Source organism: Agelaius phoeniceus, chromosome 13, assembly GCF_051311805.1.
Source record: "Agelaius phoeniceus isolate bAgePho1 chromosome 13, bAgePho1.hap1, whole genome shotgun sequence".
Taxonomy (NCBI): domain Eukaryota; kingdom Metazoa; phylum Chordata; class Aves; order Passeriformes; family Icteridae; genus Agelaius; species Agelaius phoeniceus.
Genome location: NC_135277.1, coordinates 19,413,906 through 19,437,025, shown reverse-complemented (window position 1 = coordinate 19,437,025; position 23,120 = coordinate 19,413,906). Strand labels below are relative to the sequence as shown.

The 23,120-nt window shown below is 37.8% G+C and overlaps 1 protein-coding gene across 5 annotated transcripts in view; it reads right to left on the bottom strand.

Moving 5' to 3' along the window:
- VPS13C (vacuolar protein sorting 13 homolog C) overlaps window positions 1-23,120 on the bottom strand; it is a 78,923-nt gene that overhangs the window by 51,791 nt on the left and 4,012 nt on the right. For 4 of the 5 annotated variants that reach the window (XR_013184185.1, XR_013184184.1, XM_077185684.1 and 1 more), the window contains exons 5-32: window positions 22,601-22,702; window positions 20,186-20,248; window positions 18,488-18,553; window positions 16,645-16,754; window positions 15,751-15,810; window positions 15,125-15,184; window positions 14,299-14,379; window positions 13,612-13,669; window positions 13,188-13,315; window positions 12,210-12,316; window positions 11,400-11,571; window positions 10,889-10,951; window positions 10,159-10,294; window positions 9,522-9,616; window positions 8,778-8,920; window positions 7,417-7,609; window positions 7,162-7,276; window positions 6,667-6,803; window positions 5,844-5,970; window positions 5,134-5,251; window positions 4,675-4,804; window positions 4,306-4,384; window positions 3,458-3,597; window positions 2,755-2,908; window positions 2,261-2,337; window positions 2,025-2,084; window positions 559-712; window positions 286-402 (exon numbers count right to left, since the gene is read on the bottom strand). Coding sequence is in view for 3 of the 5 variants with exons in the window: in XM_077185684.1 (XP_077041799.1) it covers window positions 286-402; window positions 559-712; window positions 2,025-2,084; window positions 2,261-2,337; window positions 2,755-2,908; window positions 3,458-3,597; window positions 4,306-4,384; window positions 4,675-4,804; window positions 5,134-5,251; window positions 5,844-5,970; window positions 6,667-6,803; window positions 7,162-7,276; window positions 7,417-7,609; window positions 8,778-8,920; window positions 9,522-9,616; window positions 10,159-10,294; window positions 10,889-10,951; window positions 11,400-11,571; window positions 12,210-12,316; window positions 13,188-13,315; window positions 13,612-13,669; window positions 14,299-14,379; window positions 15,125-15,184; window positions 15,751-15,810; window positions 16,645-16,754; window positions 18,488-18,553; window positions 20,186-20,248; window positions 22,601-22,702 (3,045 nt within the window). In the remaining 2 variants the exon portion in view is untranslated. The remainder of the gene's footprint in view (window positions 1-285; window positions 403-558; window positions 713-2,024; window positions 2,085-2,260; window positions 2,338-2,754; window positions 2,909-3,457; window positions 3,598-4,305; window positions 4,385-4,674; window positions 4,805-5,133; window positions 5,252-5,843; window positions 5,971-6,666; window positions 6,804-7,161; window positions 7,277-7,416; window positions 7,610-8,777; window positions 8,921-9,521; window positions 9,617-10,158; window positions 10,295-10,888; window positions 10,952-11,399; window positions 11,572-12,209; window positions 12,317-13,187; window positions 13,316-13,611; window positions 13,670-14,298; window positions 14,380-15,124; window positions 15,185-15,750; window positions 15,811-16,644; window positions 16,755-18,487; window positions 18,554-20,185; window positions 20,249-22,600; window positions 22,703-23,120) is intronic. The other variant, XM_054641914.2, reaches the window with a different exon arrangement.

Sequence of the window (23,120 nt, the reverse complement as noted above, 5' to 3'; positions counted from 1 at the left end):
ACACTTAGTACAACATGAAAAGCCATAATCAAACTCCCTCAAAGGATGAACCTAATCATTTGAGCAATAACAGCACATCTTTCTAGCTGGAGGCCAAAACCTTACGACAGACTTGAAGGCTGACTTAGAAAACAAGAGAACAAGCCATTCTTGCACAGATAACAATAAATAAACAAATAAATCCAAACAGATGCTGCATGTTTACACCTTTTTTTAGTCCAATGATTAGCAATTGCTTTGAAACTAAATTACCAGAGCATTTACTTCTAATAAGGAATTTAATACCTTGTATCTTGATCTCTGCAATGTTCTTTTTTTCATCACAAATATTTAAACAGAAGGCATCCAGCTTGGCAAAAAGCTTGAAGTCAAACACATCCTTATCCTTGGAAGGTTTAGACACTAGAAATAAGAGAAGGTAGGATTTTCAAGGCACCTATGACTCATATTTTCACTTTCATTTTTATTTCCACAAAGCTCATCATGTTTCTCTGGATTTGCTTTGCCAGTATGCAACACATCCTTCTAGAACCATCATATGGATAATCACAACTGTACCTTTCTTCAATCTAGAGTCATCTTCTTGCTTTTTTTCTTTGGATGCTGTCTCTCCACTTCTGTCACTGCCTGATGGACCAACAGCTGTTAGAAAACTGACAGCAGACATAAGGGCCTCTGTGTGCAACAGGAGGTTCAGTGATGAAAAAGTCACCTGTTGAAAACATGAGAGTCCATAGGATCAAACAGTGAGTTCCAGGTGTCAGAGTGAGGTGCAAAAGCACCCAGTGCAACAGAAGCATTCCTGAGAAAGAGAAAAGCTGCATGAGTGGCAGCAACAGATCATAAAGGGAAAAGCTTTCTGTAAAGCAGAATGGGGATAAGCTTAGAAATTAGGGAACCTAGCAAGAATCCAGCTCTTACAGCTGCAACTGCTAACCTGTAACCTCCACAGTACAAAAAAAGTGATGCAAAATTAATTTTGTCAAACACAGCCTTGGGCTTGAATGCTCCTGCAATAACAATACTACAGCAGGTAGCTGACATGTAGATGTTTAGAATATGGGTATTCCTCAAAAAATCCACTAAGGAGTCTGAAAGATGAGTCAGTGCATGCTGTGTAGTTTGAGAAAGGTTGTCCACTTGAATGGCCTTGAGACTGCAAACAGAGCCCAAATGCAAATCTTCCAGGCACAGAAGTGCCAGTGCAGAGCTGCAAGGCAGCAGCAGCTCCAGGTGATGTACAGAAAATTGAGTTCTCTTGGCATTAGCAGCAGCCCATAGGATGAAGACAGGTAACTCAGCAGCACTGCAGTGTCAGAACTCTCATCTCCTGCTGCAGCTTCAGGAACTGCTTTTGGCAAAACCATTGCAGTAATTAAAGCTTTCAGATGAAATCTATAGACATCCTAAAACTATTACATAACAAGGGAATTATTTCAGTCTTCATATTAAAATAAGGCAGGTAAAATAATGCCATAAAGGTCTAAAGAGGAGAAATAACCTATCCAAAAAACACCATCCTTTCAAGATCATCTATTTCAAGAAAGGTACATTCAAGAATGCCTCAAGCCACTCTTTTTCTTTAGACTAAAATCTGACTCAGAAAGACACCATTTGTAAAATAAAAAATCACAGTCAGAGATGGATTTAGACTTCTTCTAAAAGCCAGGAGAGTGCTGAATATGTGGCACTCACAACACAGATTATTTGATGTGAAAGATTTTGTGACTCCACTGCAGTTTCCCACACTGGGCCCCTGAATGTCATGATCCCTGATGCATGAGAAGGTGCATTTTTATAGCAGTTTGAATTTCATCCACATAAGCTAGACAGATACTTTTTCAGCAGTTCAACAGACAAATACTCTGCTCTAAAGTGGAATAAAAATTTTCAAGGATGTTTTAACTCTTGAAGTCTCTTGCTGGAAGGCAGGAAAACAGGAAAGCAAAACAAGTCTTATTAATTCCCCTGTTCTGAGCAAGCCAACCAAAAGAAAATAAGCAATAAAATCTGTAAATACTCACTTGAATCATCTGTTCAGTGTTGTTAAAAATTGTCTGAAACTGTGGCCCATTTCTGTCAGCCTGAAAACAATGATTTGCATGATGTTTAATATTAATTTCAACCAGTCACTGTTCTCTTCAGAAGATACAAAATAATCCAACTAGCTCTGAATAGTAGGTATAGGACTATATATAGACTATATATTAAGAATATGTAGAAATGCTTTAAAAATAATTTTAAAAAGCTTAGTGTATACCTTGACATATTCCACTTTCAGTAGGTCCAAGCCAGGCTTGTCTGAGGAACTAATTAGATGAATGGGTGTTTTTTTACCTGTAAAACACCACAGGAGATAAACAAGAATTATTAAACAGATAAACAGAATCATTTCTGTTCTTTCAGAGAACCAAAAAATTGTGCCTTGAAGGTAGGGATTAACTTTCAGTACCATTTGCCAAAATACATTGCACCACCAAATATGAGTCACTGCTTTCCCTTTGTTAAACCCAAAATGGCAAATCCCTCCTCCACCCAAAGACTGAGCTCTGAGGCATTTATTTATCCTATAAGCATTATGGTGAGAGTCCAGAGCTTATCAATTCTATCAGTTCCACAAGCACTGCAATGGACAGCTGCACATGAACAGGGAAACTGGAACAACATCTGCATTTCAGAGAGCACAAGGCACAGGGGAGCCCCAACTAATTGTACACACACACACAAATCCACCTCTCTGCCACTGCTTCTTACCTCCAATTCCATAGTAATCCAAGCTGATCTTCTTCAAGTAAGATACAGCTGCTAAATGGTAGGTTTTGACAGTAGCCTCTGTCCCAAGATGCATTACATCAAATACAAGCACTGTTTCCTCAATTTGCTTTTGTCTGGTGAGTTCTACTAAAACCTGGATGAAGAAGAAATACAGTTAGGCCATCTTCTCACATGCAGCATTCTCACCATTTAAACCAACAACAAAAGTGCAAGATCACTGCCCTCCCTGCTTTGTCAGAAGCACTGTTTTTATTACACATTTTAGAGTATATAATAGAAAGAAGTGACTGATGCTGAAAGATATAAATACCAAAAATATTTAGGGATTTTCTCTTTGCAAGAGACCTGCCTGGGACTGAGTTTGTTTCTCCAGTGCAAAATTCCCATTTCCAACCCTCCAATTATGAGTTGGTACTATTTTTTTCTAGTAAAAATACTCCAATAAGGGACTTCTTTCTTTTTTTTTTAATACATCTGTGTGTATGCATCATGTTTTATTTATATGCATCCCATGCAGACAAGAAATATCTCATATGCACAGAAATATGTATGTATATACACAAAGGCTTTTTTGTTTGGTGATGATGTTTCTGCATCCACTAATCTGGAGAATACTGGTAAAAGAATATTGATATTTTTTTAAGTATTCTTTAGGCAGGGGAAAACAGAATTAGAGACTTACTTCTTTAATTTCAAACTTGAGGTGAAGATCTGTCAGCTCCTCCTGAGCAGGCTCCTCTTTCCTTATTTCTTCTCCTTTAATTACTGAACTGTCAGTTGGTTCAGAGCTTTCCTCAAAATCAAAATATTCTTCTTCAGAGTCTACAGAAGCAAAATGACTTTGTCAGTGAACTTTTTCCAGAAACAGGGCTAAATATCCCACTCTCTCTTTCCCATTCCAATTGCATTTTTAACAGCATGATCACTTGAAATCTAACCTGATAAAATAAACTTTAGATCTATACTGGTCTCTTAGCCACTGAATGAGAAGTGAACAAAATTAAAGCCCAACAAAGGCAGCACTAGAGTCTAAAGGCATCATTAGACTTCCAGGAACACATAACAAAGTAATAATAAGAGAAATTCCAGGAAACAAGTGTCCAAAGGAAATTCTTCTCTAGAACAGCCATGAAAATAAATGCTCAAATCCAGAGTAAAAACAGTAATTTCTCAGTAATGTGTTATTCCGGTTCTGCCTTTTCAGAAAAAGGAGAGCTTTGCTAATACAAAACAGTCAGAACAACCTAATAGAGTTAGTATTTACAGTTCACTTTTTTGAAGAGGTTGCTTATGCATAATCTTAATTTTTTTAAGAAGTGGGTTTGCTTTTTAGAAAAAGCAAGTTTATTCACCTGAGGTAACATCAGCACCTTAATCAAATCTCCTTATGTGTTTGAGGGTAGATATGACCCACCCTGCTCATCTCTGCTGTCCTTACAGGTGTTAACATCAATAACAGCATGAAAATATCAGCTATCCCCAAATTATGGCTGCTACAACCTTTACAAAGACCCATCTGTAGCCTCTTACCTGACACCATTTCTGCTAACAGCTGGGGTGTACTAAGCAAGCCTTTACCAACAACAGGAATTGTGGGGATAGCTGCTACCTGGAGGGAAAGAAAAGAGCAAAATTACCAACACAGTATTTTAAAGTTTAGATAACTTGGTATGTTCACATTTTCTAGTGATGATGAATGCTCCACAGGGCTTTCCCCACCTTCTTTGGCAAGGTCAGCTCTGCCAGTGCTTCTATTGAAACCAGCAGGACAATGACAAAGGCTCCACCATGGCTTGAGGAAGCCCAGAATGTTCTGATGGTAAGTCAATAAAGACACTAATGATGTTTTTTTACTTGTTTGGGGTTTTTTTTAAGCTTTTTTAGTTGCAGCCAGCTTACCTTTGTGCTTGGAACTGACATGGATGACTTCTGAGGCAGTGGAATGCTATCAATCAGATCAGAGATTGCCTTGATTTTCTGGTCAGAGAGTCTGACATGCACCAAAGGAAGTCCTCCTGACACTTTAAACCTTTTTAAAAAAAACAACTGATTAAACTCCTATCCAAAAGGTAGCAATTCTCCATTTAAATCTTAACAATATAATACTCCTCTGTAGAGATCACATCACAGTAAAGCCAGGGATCCTGCATTCAAACAAGGCTTGGATTTAAGCAGGAGTCAGTAACCAGCAAAGGCTTCAGAGAATCACTATCCAAAAAGATTTTGCCAACAGTAGGAACTTATTTCAGTTTCTTAGTTAATATCTTCCAATTACAAAGTGCAAATGAACCTTTAGGGAAAACACTTCTCTAAGTACAAAGCAATTCTAAATGAGTCTTTTCAACATTAATATATTACTTTGCCATCCTGGAATCTCTTTCCACCATTGATTTTGCCAACTGCACATGGATATCCATAGGCTGCAAAATGTGCAAAGTTGATGGGTGTTGAAAACGAGCCTTCTTCCAGTCTTCACCTGAAAATGTAAATTTAGATTAAAAAACATCACTTGCTAATTGCTTTAATTAAGGCATCATTAAAGTCATCAAATGGTATCACTAGGAGGGTGAAAAAACCAAATTAAGAAACCTAAAACAACTGAGGTGAAGTATTTTGAGAGCTTTTAATCCCATTTCTGAACACTACTACCTTAGCAGCACTAGACCCAGTTCTACACTCAAAGATGTGTCTACATTGACCCTTAGAGAAACAAATGGACAGAAGATAAAGACAGAAGAGCAGCCTAGCATTCCCTTGATTACACAAACCTAGGTGAAGAACTGAGGCAAATTGTAGCTGTGCTTTCCCTGTGTGTGATGGAAAACATAATAATTCTTTTTATTTACATTCATTGCTACCATTAAAGTGAGGCACAGGTCCAAACAAAAAATGAGCAGAAACTAAGGAATTCTTTCAAAGTTTGGCACCCAACATGTATTATAAACCCATCTTTTCATTAACTACTGATTTTAGTTTGTCTTTTTTTCTTTAAAAAATATATTTATTTATTACAGCTGGGTAGCTTTTGACAATCTTTTGCATAAACAGCAGCTATGTTGTTTTGTTACCTGTTCTTCCAAAAAGAAGTTGCACATTTTTAATTTTCACATCAAATTTGTCATAAGCTTTGTCCATAATCTCCTCTAAAGATGAAAAGTTAGAAGCTTCACTACTGCCTTGATTTATGCTGTTCAGCTAAAGACATAAAAAACAAAAGAAAAGTTAAGTCTTTAAAACAGACACATGTTACTCATTCCAGTGAAGATGAAAAGATGATTCATAGGGGTTAATAATTGACATTTGGACTCTTACAGAGAAAGATTAAATCACTTCACACTTCACTTATTCTTGCTAAGTAGATTTTTTTTGTTGTTACTTCTATCAATCCACTTAATTCAAGCTATTAAAAAACTTTTTTTCACTAATCTATAGTTTTACTTATGGAATACAACTAAAATAAATATTTAATCAGTCATTAAATCAAGTTAAATGATTGCAATCTTTCCATTTTAGAGAAACAATTTTCAAACTTCAAGAGAAAAATTATCTTCTCTTTTATTAATAAAAGGCTATAATTTTACAAAAAAGGAAACAGAAGTTCGTGTATTCTGCTGAAGAAATGAAAGACACTAATGATAAGGTATTACAATCATGATTATCACATGAACATATTTCCTGGGGAGGATTAAATACTACAAGTACATCAAAGATACCCCAACAGCTCTGATCAAACTGCTGACCCCAATCTAGTTGGTTAGAAATATGAGAATTAAAAATACATTGACAGAGATGATCACCCTGCCTTCTGAAAGGAAGATGCTTCCAGGTGACAGCTATGTTAAAAGAGAATATTTGCTTTCCCTAGGCTTATAAGAGACATCATTTACATACCTGAAATGTCCCAAAGTCCAGAATCAGCAAATCTGAATTTTCATGGTAGAAACCAGTCCGTGGAACCACCAGGTAGGAAGGTTTCAGATTAATCTTCAAGTCAAGGACTTTCCTCATTTCAATAATATGAGCTAATCCTGAAAGGAAAAGGAAAGGCCATGGAAATGTCAATGCCATTCACAAGCAAAAATAACTGTGACAGTCAGCATATAAAAGATGTTATCTGAAAGATAAAGCCTCTGGAATCAAGACTTCCAGAGCATTCTACTGATTTCTTACTCAACTCAATGCTCCTTCCCACAAAACATTCCCTAAATCTCCAAGCAATGAAGTGAGAAGTAATTAACTGTATCCCAGCTGAAATGTGGGCACCAACTCAAGGAAAAATCCCCATCCTACCATTTGGTCATCAATAAAAACATAAGGCAAGGGTTTGGATAATCACATGGGAACATTTTAAGGGTTTGCCTTCACTGAGATTTGTTACTATCTTACCTGTAGCAGTTCTTTCCTTGATTTCCTCCAGTTTCATTAATGTGGCTGTTGTTAATCTTTCGAGATCCATTCCCTTACTTGTCTGAAAGAATTCTACCATTGCATTTATTGTTCTCTTAAAAAAAAAAAAAGACAAGAATTAGCATTATATAGCATTATACAACAAAAACTCAAAATCAGATCTGGACAGAGCCAAGAGAGTAAGAGCAGAGAAAGAGGAGCCAGAAACACCTGAGAGTTTTGGTTACTACTCACTGCATCATATTTTACTTCCACAGGCTGTGATTCAATGGTAAGGCTCTGGTCAGCTGTACTGTCCTCTGGGTTAACATCAAACTCAATCCTAAGCAGAGAAGATTTGCTATCCCCTATGGAAGCCACAAGAGAGGGCACAATGTTTTCTTGTCTCAGGCCTGTAACATACCAGTTTTCAAGCTTTGCTTCAACCCTAAAGAAGATGAACAGTTAAAAATACTTCATTAGGCAAGGGTTAGAACCATTTGCAAGAGAAAACGCAAGGCAGAATATTTCTGTTACATAAATAAAAAGTGTAGGAATGTTTACTACTGAGTATGGATGCAAAAAGTAGTTACAGACTTCTTTTGGTGCAAATGGGAATTCTGGACTGAGAACTGCCCTGCCAATAGTGTTGAGTGGGGCCTGTAGGAAAACACCTTTGAAGGAAGCCATTGAACACCACCAAACCACACCAACTTCACTCCTCCTCAGAGGTACTTATTACCTAAGAAACTGATTTTCAGGTCCTGTGCCTGCACCATTAAAATCCCTAACTTTGGGAGGCAACATACTTGACCATAATCAGTGTCATATGCCTGGCTCTGTTGAGATAACTGAAGTACATTTTTTTTCAGAAACATAACCCTTATAAGACTATCTGTTCTACTGCTTCAGTCTTGCAAACTAAATTTTATGGCATACATTTATGTAAAATAATGTCAAAGCCCTTTGTTTCTGTGCAGCATTCAAGCTGCACCTTGAAAATTCCCCAGAATGGTTTTCAGCAAAAATATTTCAAGTGTCAGTGGCTGAGCTGGTGATGCTATGTATGAAACCTGAACTGAAAGAACTGCAAATGAAAGCCAAGAGTGCACAGATTCATTTTCCAGACACTGGCAATCTTATCCATTGACTGTGTAATCCAATAATCTTTGTTCACTATTTCTGGTGTGTCCTCTCCTAAAACACAGGAAGGTCTCAGTATCTTCTGCTCAGGCTGATTTTCCACCTCCAGCACAAACACACAATTTCTCATTTCTGTAGGAAACACATTCACTAGCCTGGCTGGAGTGTGTTGGCCACACCATTTCACATGGCTTAGCTATCACTTCCCAAAAGTCAGATTCAGCACTTCAACACTTCTATTCAAGAACAAGGCTGCCATTGTTCATGAAAACCAGCAGACAGCATTCCCTTCTTCCTCCCATTCCATGTTATTCACCAAACTATATTATTTACAACAGAGTACAATTACAGAACAGCAACAAATCTACAAGGCAATGTACAACAAGGACTACCCTAGAAAAGTGAAGGAGCTGGGGAGTGGGGTGAAGAGGGGCAGAGATGTTTCTACAAAAAGAAAATACCAATCCAATTACTTAATGGCTTGTGCTCCTGGGCGCTGGGATATTTTGGTACTCAGATCAATGATCTGCACTTTTAGAGTTTCTGCCACATTCTTGTCTTCTTTAATTGTAAGAGAAGTGCTTAACAGCTTCAGTGTCACAACATGGGCAACATACTGGTGAGAAAAACAGAGGAAACTGAAATTAATCATCTCAATAAGAAAAAAAATTCAGAACTCCTCATTTTAACAAACTAAAATGTGTCTAAGTTTTTCCAGTCAACTAAGATTAGAAACTCATCTCTATGCAGAAAGCAAAGTACAGATTCTTTACTTTATTCAATGTCTACCAGTCATTTCTTTAACATAAAACAGTGTAGTTCAACAAATGCAGAGCAAATGTAGTCTCACTCTTTTCAGCATTAAGAAATTTTTTTTAAACCCTGAAGCAAGCATAGCTAAACCACATTCAGTAGAGGACTCACTAGATCAACCAAAATCATTACAATCCCATTAAATAACTACATTTCAGAAGACATAGCTTGCATGCCTTTATTGTTTTTTCTGCTAAATGTCAAGTCTTGGCCTTCCCAAGAGAGGGTTCTGACTTCCCAATAAATGCACCATTTTATTACTACATAAATCAGCAGCTTCAGAAGGATCAAATAATATTTCCTACCTGAATTTGAAGCCTTGACATTTCTTCAGGGTAATGAGAGAGCTGAAGGCATCTTTAATTTGTTGTGTGATTTGTTTTTTCAAACCATAGGTTGCTTACCTGCTTTGGCAATGAAAGGTGATGGGAGCTGTCACTATATCCAATAGCAGTATAAAGTTTAGCTTTCTCCTCTGGTGTCATTAGTTCATCAAGAGCTAAAAACAAAAACCCACACAATTTGCACCTTAGTAAATAACAATTACCACTTTTCTTCACATGTGCCTCCTACTACTTCAGCTGTGGTGCTGCATTCCATTGATTCTTCATAGTGCACTAAATTCCAGATTGCAAAACAATTCACACAAGAGTCTTCAGGTATGGTGGTACAGATGTAGCACAGAAATCAATTTAATTTTTATTACAAAAGGATCCAGAGCCCCTCATGATGAAAACAGATTTCAGGAATTTTAGTAGATCAAACCTCTGATCCAGACAGCAAATCACCAGAAACAGAATATTCCATTTGTTGCCAATTATCACTATAGCTGTAAGTGAGATATTTTTCTCCTCACCAAGGTTCTGAAAAGCTTATGGCCAATTTAGAATGCCTTATTTGCCAGCTCAATATTCAGTAAGGGTGCCATAAAATGTACTTATGCCATACTCCCTCCTGCATAGCAGGAAGCAAAAATACTGTATTCTTTTGAATGTATAAGAAGATGTCAAATCTCCCTAATGCATTACAATCTACACTTACTTTCAGGTACCAGTGATTCTTCATCTTCTTTAATCCTAGATTCTCTTTTACCCCAGAAACCACTAAACCATCCTCCACTTTTCTTTTCTGCTTCAGTGCTCTTCTTCTTCAGTAATTTTTGTCCTGATCTTATTGTCTACAAACCAAAAATTAAAACAAATTGGACAAAATACATAATTTATAGTATTACTACTTTTCTGTAAATAATCCATGTATTTGTGCATGTTGAACATGCATTTAACTGAGAGACAGCAACACCACAACCCAAGGATTTAAGAGATCTTTGCTCTGTCTGGTGAGTCAAAGAGAGGACCAGGGTGAGGGACATGTCCCTGTGTGTTTGTGCATGCACAGACACAAGCATGCCTTATCTTTACTTGGGACAGCTTTTTCTACACATTTCACCAGCATTTAGACTACCAAAAGGTAGGAACCATACAAAAAGACAGTAGTTAAGAGAGCATTTACATTCCTAAATCTAGTAGATTTCTTAACCTAGTAGTAACAAACCTGAGGACCAATCCTGTAGCATTTAAAACTTTTGAACTTGTTTTTGAACTGGTTTCCAGCTTGGAAATCACTTTAGTCATGTCCTGGAAAGATAGGAAACTTGTCTTCCAACCTACTTGTGCTATCATACACATCAGCACAATGTTTTTAAAAACACTATCATGACAAAACCATCCTATTTGAAGTGCTACAGTACTACTGAACAGAAATGACTCCTTACCTCAACTTGTGCTTGTTGTCTTGCTAAGATTGTATTGAAGACATCAAGTTTTCTTTCTAGGTCCTACAAAAATGCATTATCAAATTCTTTGCTGATAAAACACATTTATGAAAGGCTCTCCACTATTTACATTCATATTTACATTCCAATTGATTTCTAGCTCTGCTCATTTCTATCACAGGTATATCCCACCCCCAGCTGCAAAGTTCACTAGAAGTTAAAATCAATTTTAGGCAGTCTAGTTTTTTTAAATTAGATTACTTTTGCTCTTCATTAAAAGTGTCCATGCTCACTAATCCTCAACCAAAGATAGATTGTTTTTAATGGCACTTTACTAGTATTTTATTTTGTTTTCCACAATAGGTTACACAGAGCTTAGACTAAGAAGGTATTTTCACAGACCTCTTGTGTTCTTGTAAAACCATCAACCTGGATTACTCTCAATTCTATCTAAAGAATTCTTTCATAGAGGGACTAAAACATAATTCTTCCAAAGAGAAAAGACTCATACCTGGATTTGCCTCTGTGTTTCTTCTGACAGTTTACTCTGTGTGAGCTTGTTCTTGTACACATTTTTGTAACTCTTCAGAAGCTGCCTGTGCTGTTTTATGTTACTCCATGACCACATCCGAGTACGTCTTCTGATGTGAACTTCCAGAACGCTGTTACCTGCATATTTCCACCTGTAAGAATTTCATCTCTGTGAACAACTTCCCATTTCATTTGTGCGTTACAACTTACAGGTTGCAGAGCAGTTTATTAATATGCAAACACTTTGTTCACCACTTGTAATTTGAGTAACTTGGCTTATAAAAATTTCAGTGTTCTCAACATCACTTTTGAAAAATGGACAGAGGGCTTACATTTAATGAGTGAAGAGCTACAAACCTTCATTATTGACTTCTGCACATTTGCAAATTTGGGCTGTTACAGCACTAAGTGCACTTGAGCACTTTGATAATCAGCATCAGTCAGTACATTGAAAAAAGCCAACAAAAAGTGCATCAGTTCAAATCTACAGCTGACACACATTTCCCTTGTATAACATTTGCCAAGTTTTTCTTTGGCCTTTCTAAAATTACATTTTAACCTCTAGTGAGAGCATTGGCATTTTGTTCAAATTTTGAAGACTTCAGCTTAGCAAGTGAGATTTCCATCGACTGCATCTTTTATCACTTGAATCTAAGGGCTAAGCAAAGCTCTGTGGAAGTTATACCAGCATGTGAGTAGTTTTAAAAGTACTTTTAATCCCAAAGGAGAATGAAGAGACTGGAGAAGACTCCAGCATCTCCCAAAGAATGCATGAATGTACACAGCTTACCATTCCCTGGCGTTTTTATGGAGAGGTACATTTGGCCTAAATCTTCTGTAGGGTGCATTGCGAACCATGTAATCTATGGACTCCAGCAGGTCTATCATGCTGAGGTACTAAACACAGGAAAAAGATTCTTAGCAAGGTTCAGGTTTTGTTTGCAGGCACTGCTCCAACTGCAAGTACACCCTGGCCTTCACATTCCTCAAAGGACACGGAAATTTAAGTCGATGCATTTTCATTAGCACCTGAAAGGGGACTGACTGCACCCACTCTTCTCAAGAACAGAACACCTTTGAAGCCCTGCTTCCCTCCAAGAACAACAGTCTGTAGTTTTACTGGCCTGCTCAGCACAACCTCCCAGGCTTCTGAAACCAACTTTTCTGTTTGTCAATGCAGTTGCCCTCATTTTAGAGCTGCATTTACATTGGTGCACCTTACTGGTTCAGTTCTGAACTCTATATATATATTTATACATTTAGACATCAGTAAGAGCTAAAAAGCTCTTTAGCCAACTAACTGCAAGTTATCTCTCAATAAATGAGAACACAAAATTTCTGGGGAGCCATCTAAATTATTTCCTTGATACTTCAGCAGGCTTTGTTGCCAAAGCCAGCACACTCCATTCATTCCCACCCTTGCTTGTACTTTGGCAACTCTGCAGTTCTAACACTGGATTATAATTTAATAAGATAAGGGCTACTCATGATTGCATTCTCCAGGTGAAAAGAATGCTGCTGGAAGGGCTGAATACAGATCACATGGCTCCCAGAGGGTCCACAGGTAAGAGTGTCAGAGAACAAGAATCACCAGGAAGTGATGGTTACACAGAGGGGAAAAGATCCTACACTTCTCCCACAGGTACTGCTAAACAGCTTAGAAATCCTACAGGCATATAAGCACACAAATCCCTAAGAATGTTTTCCAGTGAAAAACCCTATAGTTGATCACAAACTGAAATGGGTGATAAATACCAAACCCACTTGCCTGTGGCTTAGTGAATTCAATGACAATTCTCTGGACTTCCACATTGCAATCAATCTTAGGAGTTTTCAGCTCTACTTCTGCATATGGGTTGATATAGAGTCTTGCAGAGGCTGATACTGGTCTGAAAACTTGAAGATTAAAAAAAAAAAAAAAAGAGATGGATTTTTTACTTAAATATAACAAGGAACAGATCAAGCACATCAATAGATAACATGCACGCTCAAGCCCCATAGAATCAGGATGCAATTCTTACCAATTAAGACAGTCCTGCAATAATCAAAAAGCACACAAGCCCTAATAGGTTCTATCACATGATGGTTTTCCTAAAAGGCAGATAGCATGGCCATGCCTGCAGGATCAGATCAGCTGTTGTACACTAACAGGCTCAGAACACTTTAGATTCACTCATTCCTAGCTCACTTACTGTACTGGTAGTCTTCAGGCTGGTGACCATGGCAGGGAATTCCTTTTTTCAGCTGGTCCTGTAAGGGGATATGATACTGTCTAACAATTGCTCAAGAGCATTACTTGTTTAGAGTTCTCAAAACTCTGAGTAGACCAACTTAAGTTCACATGTATTTTGCAGACTTTTGCAGCTGTCAATTCAAGCTGTGTATGAATTTGTGTTTTCACTTCAGACTGAGATTCAGAGAAAAAAAAAGGAAAACATGCACAGACAGGCAATGCCAAATGAACTTGGCTGTTCTTAGACCACTGGATGGTTTAAGCACTGCACAGTTTTGATTCCATCTTTGATGTTAGAACCAAGCTCACTGGGTTTAGTACATTATTTGTTAAGGACAAAATAAAACAAAAATAAAGGTATCCATAAAGATGAGCACAAAAGAAAAAGGTTAAGTAGTATTATTGTACAAGGACACACAGAATACCTTTAAAAACACAATAGTGAAAAATATGTCTAAACCCTACAGGGGTTGATAACAAATGAGGTTCACAAAATATTATTAACAATGTGCAATGGATTAACATATGACCCTGAATACAGGGACCATAAGTGTGAGCAGTGGGGTAGAAATCAGTGTGGTGTAGTTTTGAATACTACAAGAGCCAGACAATACAGTAATTAATGCATTTTCTTCTTCTACATTACCAGTATTTGTTCACGGGAGCCATGATAATACATTTTGCTGTGTATGTTCCAGTAAGCACTGAGGCTGTCCAGGCACAAAAGCTGCACATGAAAGAAAACATGCAACAAACTGCATACTCTGTATTCAACCCATCCTGCAAATATAGCTTTGCATTTGTGAAAATAGAAAACACATGAAAGCAGGTAAGACAGCAAATGAACCATTAGTATTGAGATGTATTTAATCTGACAATACTATTTTGAAATGATAATTGAATTGCAAGTTCTTGAAGCACACATTCATGCACATCTGTTAAACATGACCCTGGATTACAGGGGTGAGGGTGCACAAAACTGCTACTTGGCCTAATGAAGAAGCCAAGACATTAAACCCTTCTTAGCTTGTTCCTCTAATTCCTTAGATCTCTGTGTACTCCTTTCTGCACAGGCCTGGGGGTGGTTCAGGAGGTGGGCAGGGAGAACAGAGAAACTGCTTAGCTCCCAGAATCCCAATTACACGAGGAATACAAATTAGATTAGGAAATGGTAATTAGACAACCTGTTGGCAATTGGTTTCCACACAGGCTTGCTGTACAGTGCATTGAACAAGGGGATCAGCATTCACATTTAAGATAAATTATTCAAGCTATGGAGTTTGTTTAACTTTATGCCTTACATAAAAAGTTATTTGTGCTCTACTTATGCTTAAACTGCATCAAAAATAAAGAAAAACAGGAGAATTCAAAAAGCAAACTATTTTCCAACTTTATTTAGAGCCCCAGGTTTACTAGTCTCCAAGATCAGTTGCTTTCCTCACTTGTGTAGGACAAAACCCATGACACATTACCTTGTATATTATTTTTGCAGCTTCATTCAGAATGGAAGGTGTCCAGTTCTCGTTTGTTGTCTAAAAGTTCAAAGTGATAAAAGCAATTTTGTGCATCTTAGCTAACATATTTGTGGGTTTATCCTATGCTTCCAAGCAACAAATGTATCCAGTTTTTCTGCATACACACACATCAAGATAACATACAAAAATCTGTCAGTTTACTTTCATACTTTGATATTCAACTTCTCATCCTACCCATAAAATGCTTAACAGCTAAGGCAAAGAGAGGTTAGCTGAAATTTTCACTTCCCATTTCTCAAAATTCCTGGCAAAACACCAAACTCTTGATCACCATGATGCAATGTTTGCCCTCATTTACTATGTCTGGATATAACCTGCCCAGTTTCAAAGGTCACTCAGATCACTAGAACAAATCACCAAGTCTCAGCAAGTGTTATGTTCCTCAATCCTCTTCCCTTCTGCTTGCTCCAACTGCCAGTCTATCTGCATGAATAAAAGATTGCCTTCAGTTCCAGCTGTCTGCACACTGTCCCTGTACCTCCCTACTGTGTTCCTTTTCCTTTCTGCTTCTCCAAGGACAAGCAGACTGAGCACACAAGAACAGGCAGCCACACACACATTACCAGCAAACTCAGCTCGCCCAACGTCACTCCCAAGGAAATCGGGCACTGTGGGTCTGTGATCTACAAAAACAGACAAATAACAGGGATTTGTTTCTCTTGCTGCAGACACATGGAGCCTTTAAAGTTGGCTGAAATCCTAACCTGTTCTGAGCAACTTCCTTTGCTTACTAAATCTAACTGAAAATTTACTGGAACCCACTAAGATAGGCCAAAACTAATATGGCTGTAGTGCAAAGACTTAGGACTTCAATTCAAACTGAAAATTTTCTTTTGGATTCTAACATCATCAAACAGGGAAAAAAAAATTAAAATTAGAGTACCACATCTCAGTCAGATATATCACTTTATGATATGCACTTCTTTGACTTTAACGTTAGTGTCTCTGAAAACAGTCCCAAAGAAAGGTTTGAGAAATACCCTATTATCCAGTGCTTTTCTTTAAACTCAATTCTCATAAACTGCTTGGTAATTTTACTAAAGGAAGGTAAAACTAGTAACACCAGTTTGTTTCATATAAACAAACATTCTTGTTTATCAGTTAAGTGTTTTCAACAGTTTTTCTTCAGACCTATGTGTAAACCCTTCAGCTTCTGCCCTTCTGGACTCTGCCCAGGACAGTGAAAACTCTGCATCCACTGCATGCAGCACTATGTGAGAACAGACACTGCCCACATGCAGTGAGCAAGGCAGCACTGGCCAAGGGCAAAGGAACATCTGTTCCCCACATCCATATTTCTGGCATTCAGTCATATCTGGGACAAGTTATCTGAAGAGGAGCAGAAGAAACCACAGCAATTTTTTCAAGGTGGCAAATACAGCTTCTCTATAGACAAGAGAATCAGAACCTCACTCAAGTCCAATTTAAAATGAAGTCAATATGTCCCAGTTACTTACATCATCTTCGTATTTAACATGAATGCCTGTGATTTTGACTTGCACATTTTTTATAACTTGAGTTGCAAGCTTTTCTAAGAAAGTATCCTTCTTCTCCTCCTTTGGTTTGTCTAGAACAAGAATTTTTAAAAGTCATTATTTAGTGTAATAATTGCATCTTGAATTTCATTACACCAACAACTACAGCAATGTAAATTAATATTCCCTCTAAATTACCATTACAGTTTTCACTTATTTAAATTACATATTTGTACTTTTTTTCCTTTTCTGCACATCACATCTGAAAATGTGATATTAGCTGCCCATGCACAACTTAACCACAAGAAAATACAAGTCTAAATTTCAGTCAAAACAGTTTGGCACACAGCAGGTTCTGGATTAATATACTCCTTCTAAGGGAAAAGGTTCCCTCTTAAAAGTAACTCAGTGAGGGGTTTCAAGAAGCAAATGGGTAAGACAAAGTAATTTAACACAAAATACCCTTGAATAATACATGCAAGGAGTAATATTTACAAGCCCTCATAATTTCACTATAGTTGATATGGCTCTACCATCTCAGGCTGTGTTTCAGCATTTCACCTGCAGTATGGCTGGCTCAGTGAGCTGCCTGTCCTCCAGCTGCCTTTACAGCCTGCACTGCTGTGCTCAGTCCCCTCCCTACAGCATGGCTATTCCAGCAAATGCCATTCATCAGCCTACCAAGCTCATACATTTTTGTTGGAAATGCTACAGATGGCTCAAGTTGAAGAAATAGTCATGGCTATAGAGAAAAATAAGGACTACAGGTTTTGACTCAACTTACTTGAACTGGTTTTAACTTTTTACATATGCAATGCATGGTGAGCAAAGCAGGTATCTAACTTTGTACATCCTACTAAAAAAATGAGACATTTTTTTAAAAGCTTTCAGAGGTTCAGGAAATCTGCTTAAAAATGAAGACTTCACTACTGAACATGATATAACAGTTTCAGTCAAGAGAGCATTTGATTTCAATCAAAAAAAAATTAGTCAGGAACTCAGAAAAACCAGAAACATTGTATCACTTTTACATGCCACACACATTTCCTCCTGTTAACTGACTAAAAAAAAGGCAGAAGTCCTTATCAAAGCTTCATGATCTCCAAGTGCAAGGAGCCCATGAACATTTTTGCAGCCCCATGCAGCTACCAGCAGCAATTTGTGTGCCCCTTGCAAAGCTTATCTTGGGTCCCCACGAGGTTTTCTCTCCAACTGCAAATCTGGTACAGCTGCAGCTTCCCCCAAGACCAAATACATAACACACCCACATGGGACATGGCAATTCTTAGCCACAGGCTAATGCTGAATCCTGCATGGTTTGGTGTTTATAGACAATGATTACCCTCTTGGGGAGCAACAGTAATTTCATTCCTGTTCAAATATGTCATAGCACTAAATCAGTTATTTAGAACAGAGCTAAAAGGTGATAAAAAAGATTGTTTACTGCTACAGCAGCAGTTTCAGGTTTTCTTGACCTATTACTGGAGTCTTACAAAAATCAGACAAAGAGATGTACCTTGCACAAGCAGTTTTTCCACCAGTCACTGTGAAATGCCACTATTCACAGTTCTGCTGCAAATACTGCAGATAGCTCAAATTAAAGGAGCAAGCACAACTATCCAGGTAAAGAGAAACAAGGACTCTCTTCAGGCTCACTGGATGCAGAGAACAGATGAACTGCAAAAAGAGCTCTCTCCAATTTATAACCTCTCTTTCAAACAGGAGGAAAAAGGTCTCACTGGAGGGACAGCCAAGGCTATTAAAAACTAATCCAAACAGAAAGCAAAAAGAAGCCTTAAAGTTAAAAGCCATAACTGTTACCCACCTTTTGAGTGATCACGACCTCTAAAGGGTCTCTTAAAATGCTTTTTGTACTTTTTACGCTTACGTCCTTTTGTAATGCAAGCAATTTTTGGAAAAAGGATAAAATTCAAGTTAGTAAAGCAGAAATGTAAGAAAGCATAAGAAAATATGGAAGAAGGTTTAGCCTGTCAAAGCATAATGGCTTAGAAGGTCTCATGAAAATCTTTTCAAGAATTGCAGCTGTGGTAAGCAAACAATCAGCCACTTCTCATAGCATAAAATATACACCTACGAGAGGCTTCCACCATACAAGGACATCATTTTGAAGTTAAGACACAGATGAATGTGGAAACCCAAAGAGCACTTTTCAATAGGATTCTCATGATAATCAGCAGTATGGTATGAAAGCACTCTGAGAGAACAAATCCAGTAACCACAAAAAAGACATAGAAAAATGATGATTCTAAAGGCTGTACATGAAATTAAACTCCATATTTACACACATCTTACAAGCCACACAGTCACAACCATTTCATGATTTAAATGATGCTCGTACTTTTCCACAATTCTGAAGAAAACCAGTTTGGTGAGTTGCACTGTTTCTTTTCCTCCTCTGGCCATCCCAGCAAAAATAATTCTGCAATAGTGCTGCTTGTGCTTATCTTTATGGGGCTGGAGCATGAGCAGGGTGTATCCCACAAAGCAAGAAGGAAGTATAACAATGTACCTAACCTAACCATGGGGAACACCTTGATGTCATTTGCAAGCCTGTTCAAACAAGGGAGGGAAATTGCCTGCCAAGACTTCAGCCTGTCTTGCAGGTAAGGTGATAGGGTGGGCACTAGATAAATAATAAAAAGGAAAAACTAGACAAATAGAAACATTTTATTTTGCATAGTTCCTTTTAACACTAGAAGTAATCCTTTATAAAGGCTACTTGAAAAAGATAGCTTCCTTCACTTACTATTGAATTTGCAGGTCTCAGGCTTTCACTCCCATGTATGACAAAACAAAGGAAACAGGATATTCCACTTCTTCACCCACATCTACTACTGTGGAGAAACTGGGCACATTCCCACACTAAATGTAGGTTTTAAGCTCACTTTAAACCTGTGCTCAGACAATAGCTCAAGGAAGAAGCTTTGGCCAAGTGTAAATTTCTGAAAATCATGTTTCAGAAGTTAAAAATAAAACATGTACAAAAACCAATAATTCCCCTGAATTTCAAGGGAAGCTTTTTCCTTGCTTAACTTGAGAGCAATGCAAATAAAGAGAAGCAGGAGAAAGCATGCTAATGCCTTCAAGCTGCTAGAGTTCATTTTGTCTGTCCATGCCTTCAAGACAGCCTGGACTTCCTTTATCTTAAGCCCAGAAACATTAAGTAAAGGTAATTACTCTCCAAACAGCTAAAGATGGTGTTGGAAAATCATAGTAGAATATTGTCAGCATTTTATAACATTCTTGAGCTCAACATGACTGATGGAAATCTAAGTGGTCTCCTAATCTTCTGAAACAGCCACTCAATTAAAAAGGGACTAAGTCATTGCAAGATTCCACATTCATTAAATCTTATTTCTAGAACCAGCAGTATGTGCATATTCACCAAACAAGTATTGTTTTCTCACTTCTCCATTTGGCTGCTTTGGAGAGGGGGGATTTCAAAACCTGAACTGCCTGTTCATCATGCATGTGTAACATGTGACTGCCCATGCATACCCACCAGGCTTGGTGTCCTTGTAAACCAGGCTCTCCAACCCATACAAGGAATCCTGGCAGTGGGTGCCTTGGTCCACACGGCAGCAAAGAACCAAAGAAATGCATTTGGTTTAAAAGAAGGAAATCAACTCATGATTTAATATTAAGGTCACCAAATCTGTATGACACAGCAGTATTTCCATCACAGCATCTGAGAGCCCAATTCACTTCAGAATATCTACTTTCAGTGATTACCTACATGGGGAAATCATGCAATTGACATTTTCTCTTGTAACCAGCAGAAGACCTGCAGCCTCTGGTCTCCATGTATGAGGTCTGACAGAGACAGATTGTAACAGCTTAGAAAAAAGAAAAGAGTTTTATCAGCTTGTGTCAGCAGTTTCCACTTCCCCCTCACACAACCTCACCAACACAGTGCCATGACTATTCTGTTCAGTATTTGAATAGCATCTCAAAAGAAATTATCTCTAGGCCTATTTATACTCTTAAATCTAAGGATTGAATCAAGATTCTAAACACGTTAATATAAATCAAATATTATTTAGAAAAAAATTCCTGAACCTTGACAACTTTCTGTTCAAGATATTTCCTAGCTTTTCAGCAGCTATTGTGTGCTCTTAAAACCTAGAGAGAAAGCTGAATTTCTTAGAATTTTATGGTTCAGTAGGGCTACATGGGCTCCAAGATTTCTATATCTAGCAAAAGCAAAGGATCTGCTCATGCAGACTCACAAAAGTCCTCTTGAGTACAATATTCTAGTACAGCACCACAAACACAAATGGCTACTACTGAAATATGATCATAGGATAACAGAACTTCAAGTCAGAGTAGAAAATAATCCAATTTAAATGTTCCTCTTGCTTTTCTTTCTCAAGGCTTACAGTTTAAAACTGCAAAACATGACTAAGTCTAACTCCCATTCTTTATATAACCAGCTGAGCTACTAAAGTATCATTTTTCTATTATGATTTTTTTCAGAAGCATTACAAACGCTGGATGTAGTAAGTTTTTCTTGAGAAAGGAAACTGCCAGAGGCACACAGACTCATTCTTAAATACATGAAGCTCCAGAATGGGAATTCCTCAAGCAGTACCCATTAGCTTAAGTTCATCTTATGACACTGTTCTTTCATCCTATTGCTGCTGGTGCAAAGAGCATTGGCTGAAGCACTGCTGCTGTACAGGATCCACGTGCTACATAACTGAGGTGAAACTCTACCAACATTCCTTCCCCCCAGTATCAAGTGATGGCTGCAAAATTCATTCACTGGAGTTGTCTTAGCCCTGATATATTTTCTGGCATATTAAAGACAAGAAATAAAGCAAAGCTCCTTTCTTCATTGCAGAAGTAAGATTGTCAGATTGCCATTTGAAGGGAACTGCACATGTACCTCTCAAACACACAGAGCAGGACAAAGGCCACAGACTGTCCCATAACTGGGGAACTAAATGAGCAAAAAGATTACAAACAATCTTTTTTCCAGGTGCTGAAAGCATCATCTCTTTCCCAGTAACTTTTCCATGAGCTGCAGCATGACAAGTATCATAGAAATGCATCTTTAGAAGCATTACACAAGCCAACAAACAGCCTCAATTCAGACAAACCTTCAGTGATAACTGTTTCCTCTAACACATGTAGTTACCTGTCACTGGTTCTGAGCTTGGTTTCTGTCCAAACAAGCCCAACTGATACCATAATTCTATTAAAGGTATGGGTTATGACAATATAAACAAACAGAAAAAAAAAAATCATCACCACAAATCAAGTGAACAGGACTTAATTGAGAGTTTAACACCTTCTATGATCTAGAGCAGAAGTTGAAGGTTCCTAAAGGCTCCTGTTTGTGCTCAGTTGTTCTGTTGTGTCATGAATTACTTCCTGCTCACAAGAGTCTCATTTCCCCAACCAGCCCAAACTCAGTACATCATAAAAGCACAGCAGAAACTGAAACAAAAGCATTATCATTGCAGTAAAAGTTTACAAGCCTTACCTTTCCCCTTCAAGGTTCCTTTCATCAAAGAACACCCTACCACATGCACCTCTAAAACACACAGTTAAACATCTCTCTATCATTAAATTAAGGTGCTGAAGTAAGGTAACATTACCCTCACACAATGTACTTTCTATTGTTCTGTATGGTCCTGTTCCCCTAAAGCAGCAAGGAAAAAAACTAAAAGACATTCCAGATGAATAAATTCCCATTTCCCATGGAAACCAGCCAGACAAATGAATGGCAAACAAACAAATAACATTTCTTTCAAGCTTTAGATTAAAAAGATTTTTCAAAGCACCCTAGTAAGATTAGTTAGGTGCCTGAAAAAACAAAATTTGTTAAGTCAATTAGAAACCAGGAGTTTTCTTTCACAGCACAGCTTAAGTCCTCAAATTCCAATGGAGATTTGCATTATTAACTCAGTACCTTTTTCTGCTGCCTTCTGCAGGGCTTCCTCAATTCTTGCCAGTTCCTTTTGTTTATTATCCTGCAAGTATTTTTCTTCCTTCTCTGCATCATATTTAACACCTGGAAGCCAAGTTGGGAGAGCATTAATCCTAAATCTCAAGTTATATAAATGCATTATCAAGCAATAATATACAACATCCTGTTGCAAAACACCTTGTTTGAGGGAAAGGCTACTCTTTTTTCATTGCTGAACACTGCAGCCAGCCTCCAAAACTGCTGGATTTACACTATTTCACAGGAAGAATTTTTCTGTGGAAATTCAGACTCCTAAGAGTGGCCTGTGCAATATAAGACAGATTTTGAAGTTCTTCTATACATGTATTTCATGCTCCAGGAACTTGCAAGTTTTCTCATCACACCAGAGGTTCTGATTTCAGAGAAAACTAAAAAAGTTCTTTGACCCTCTTCCCTCTCCCTCCAAACAGTACAAATGGAATTATTACTTTGACTGTTATAATTTAGCAACAGATAAACAGCT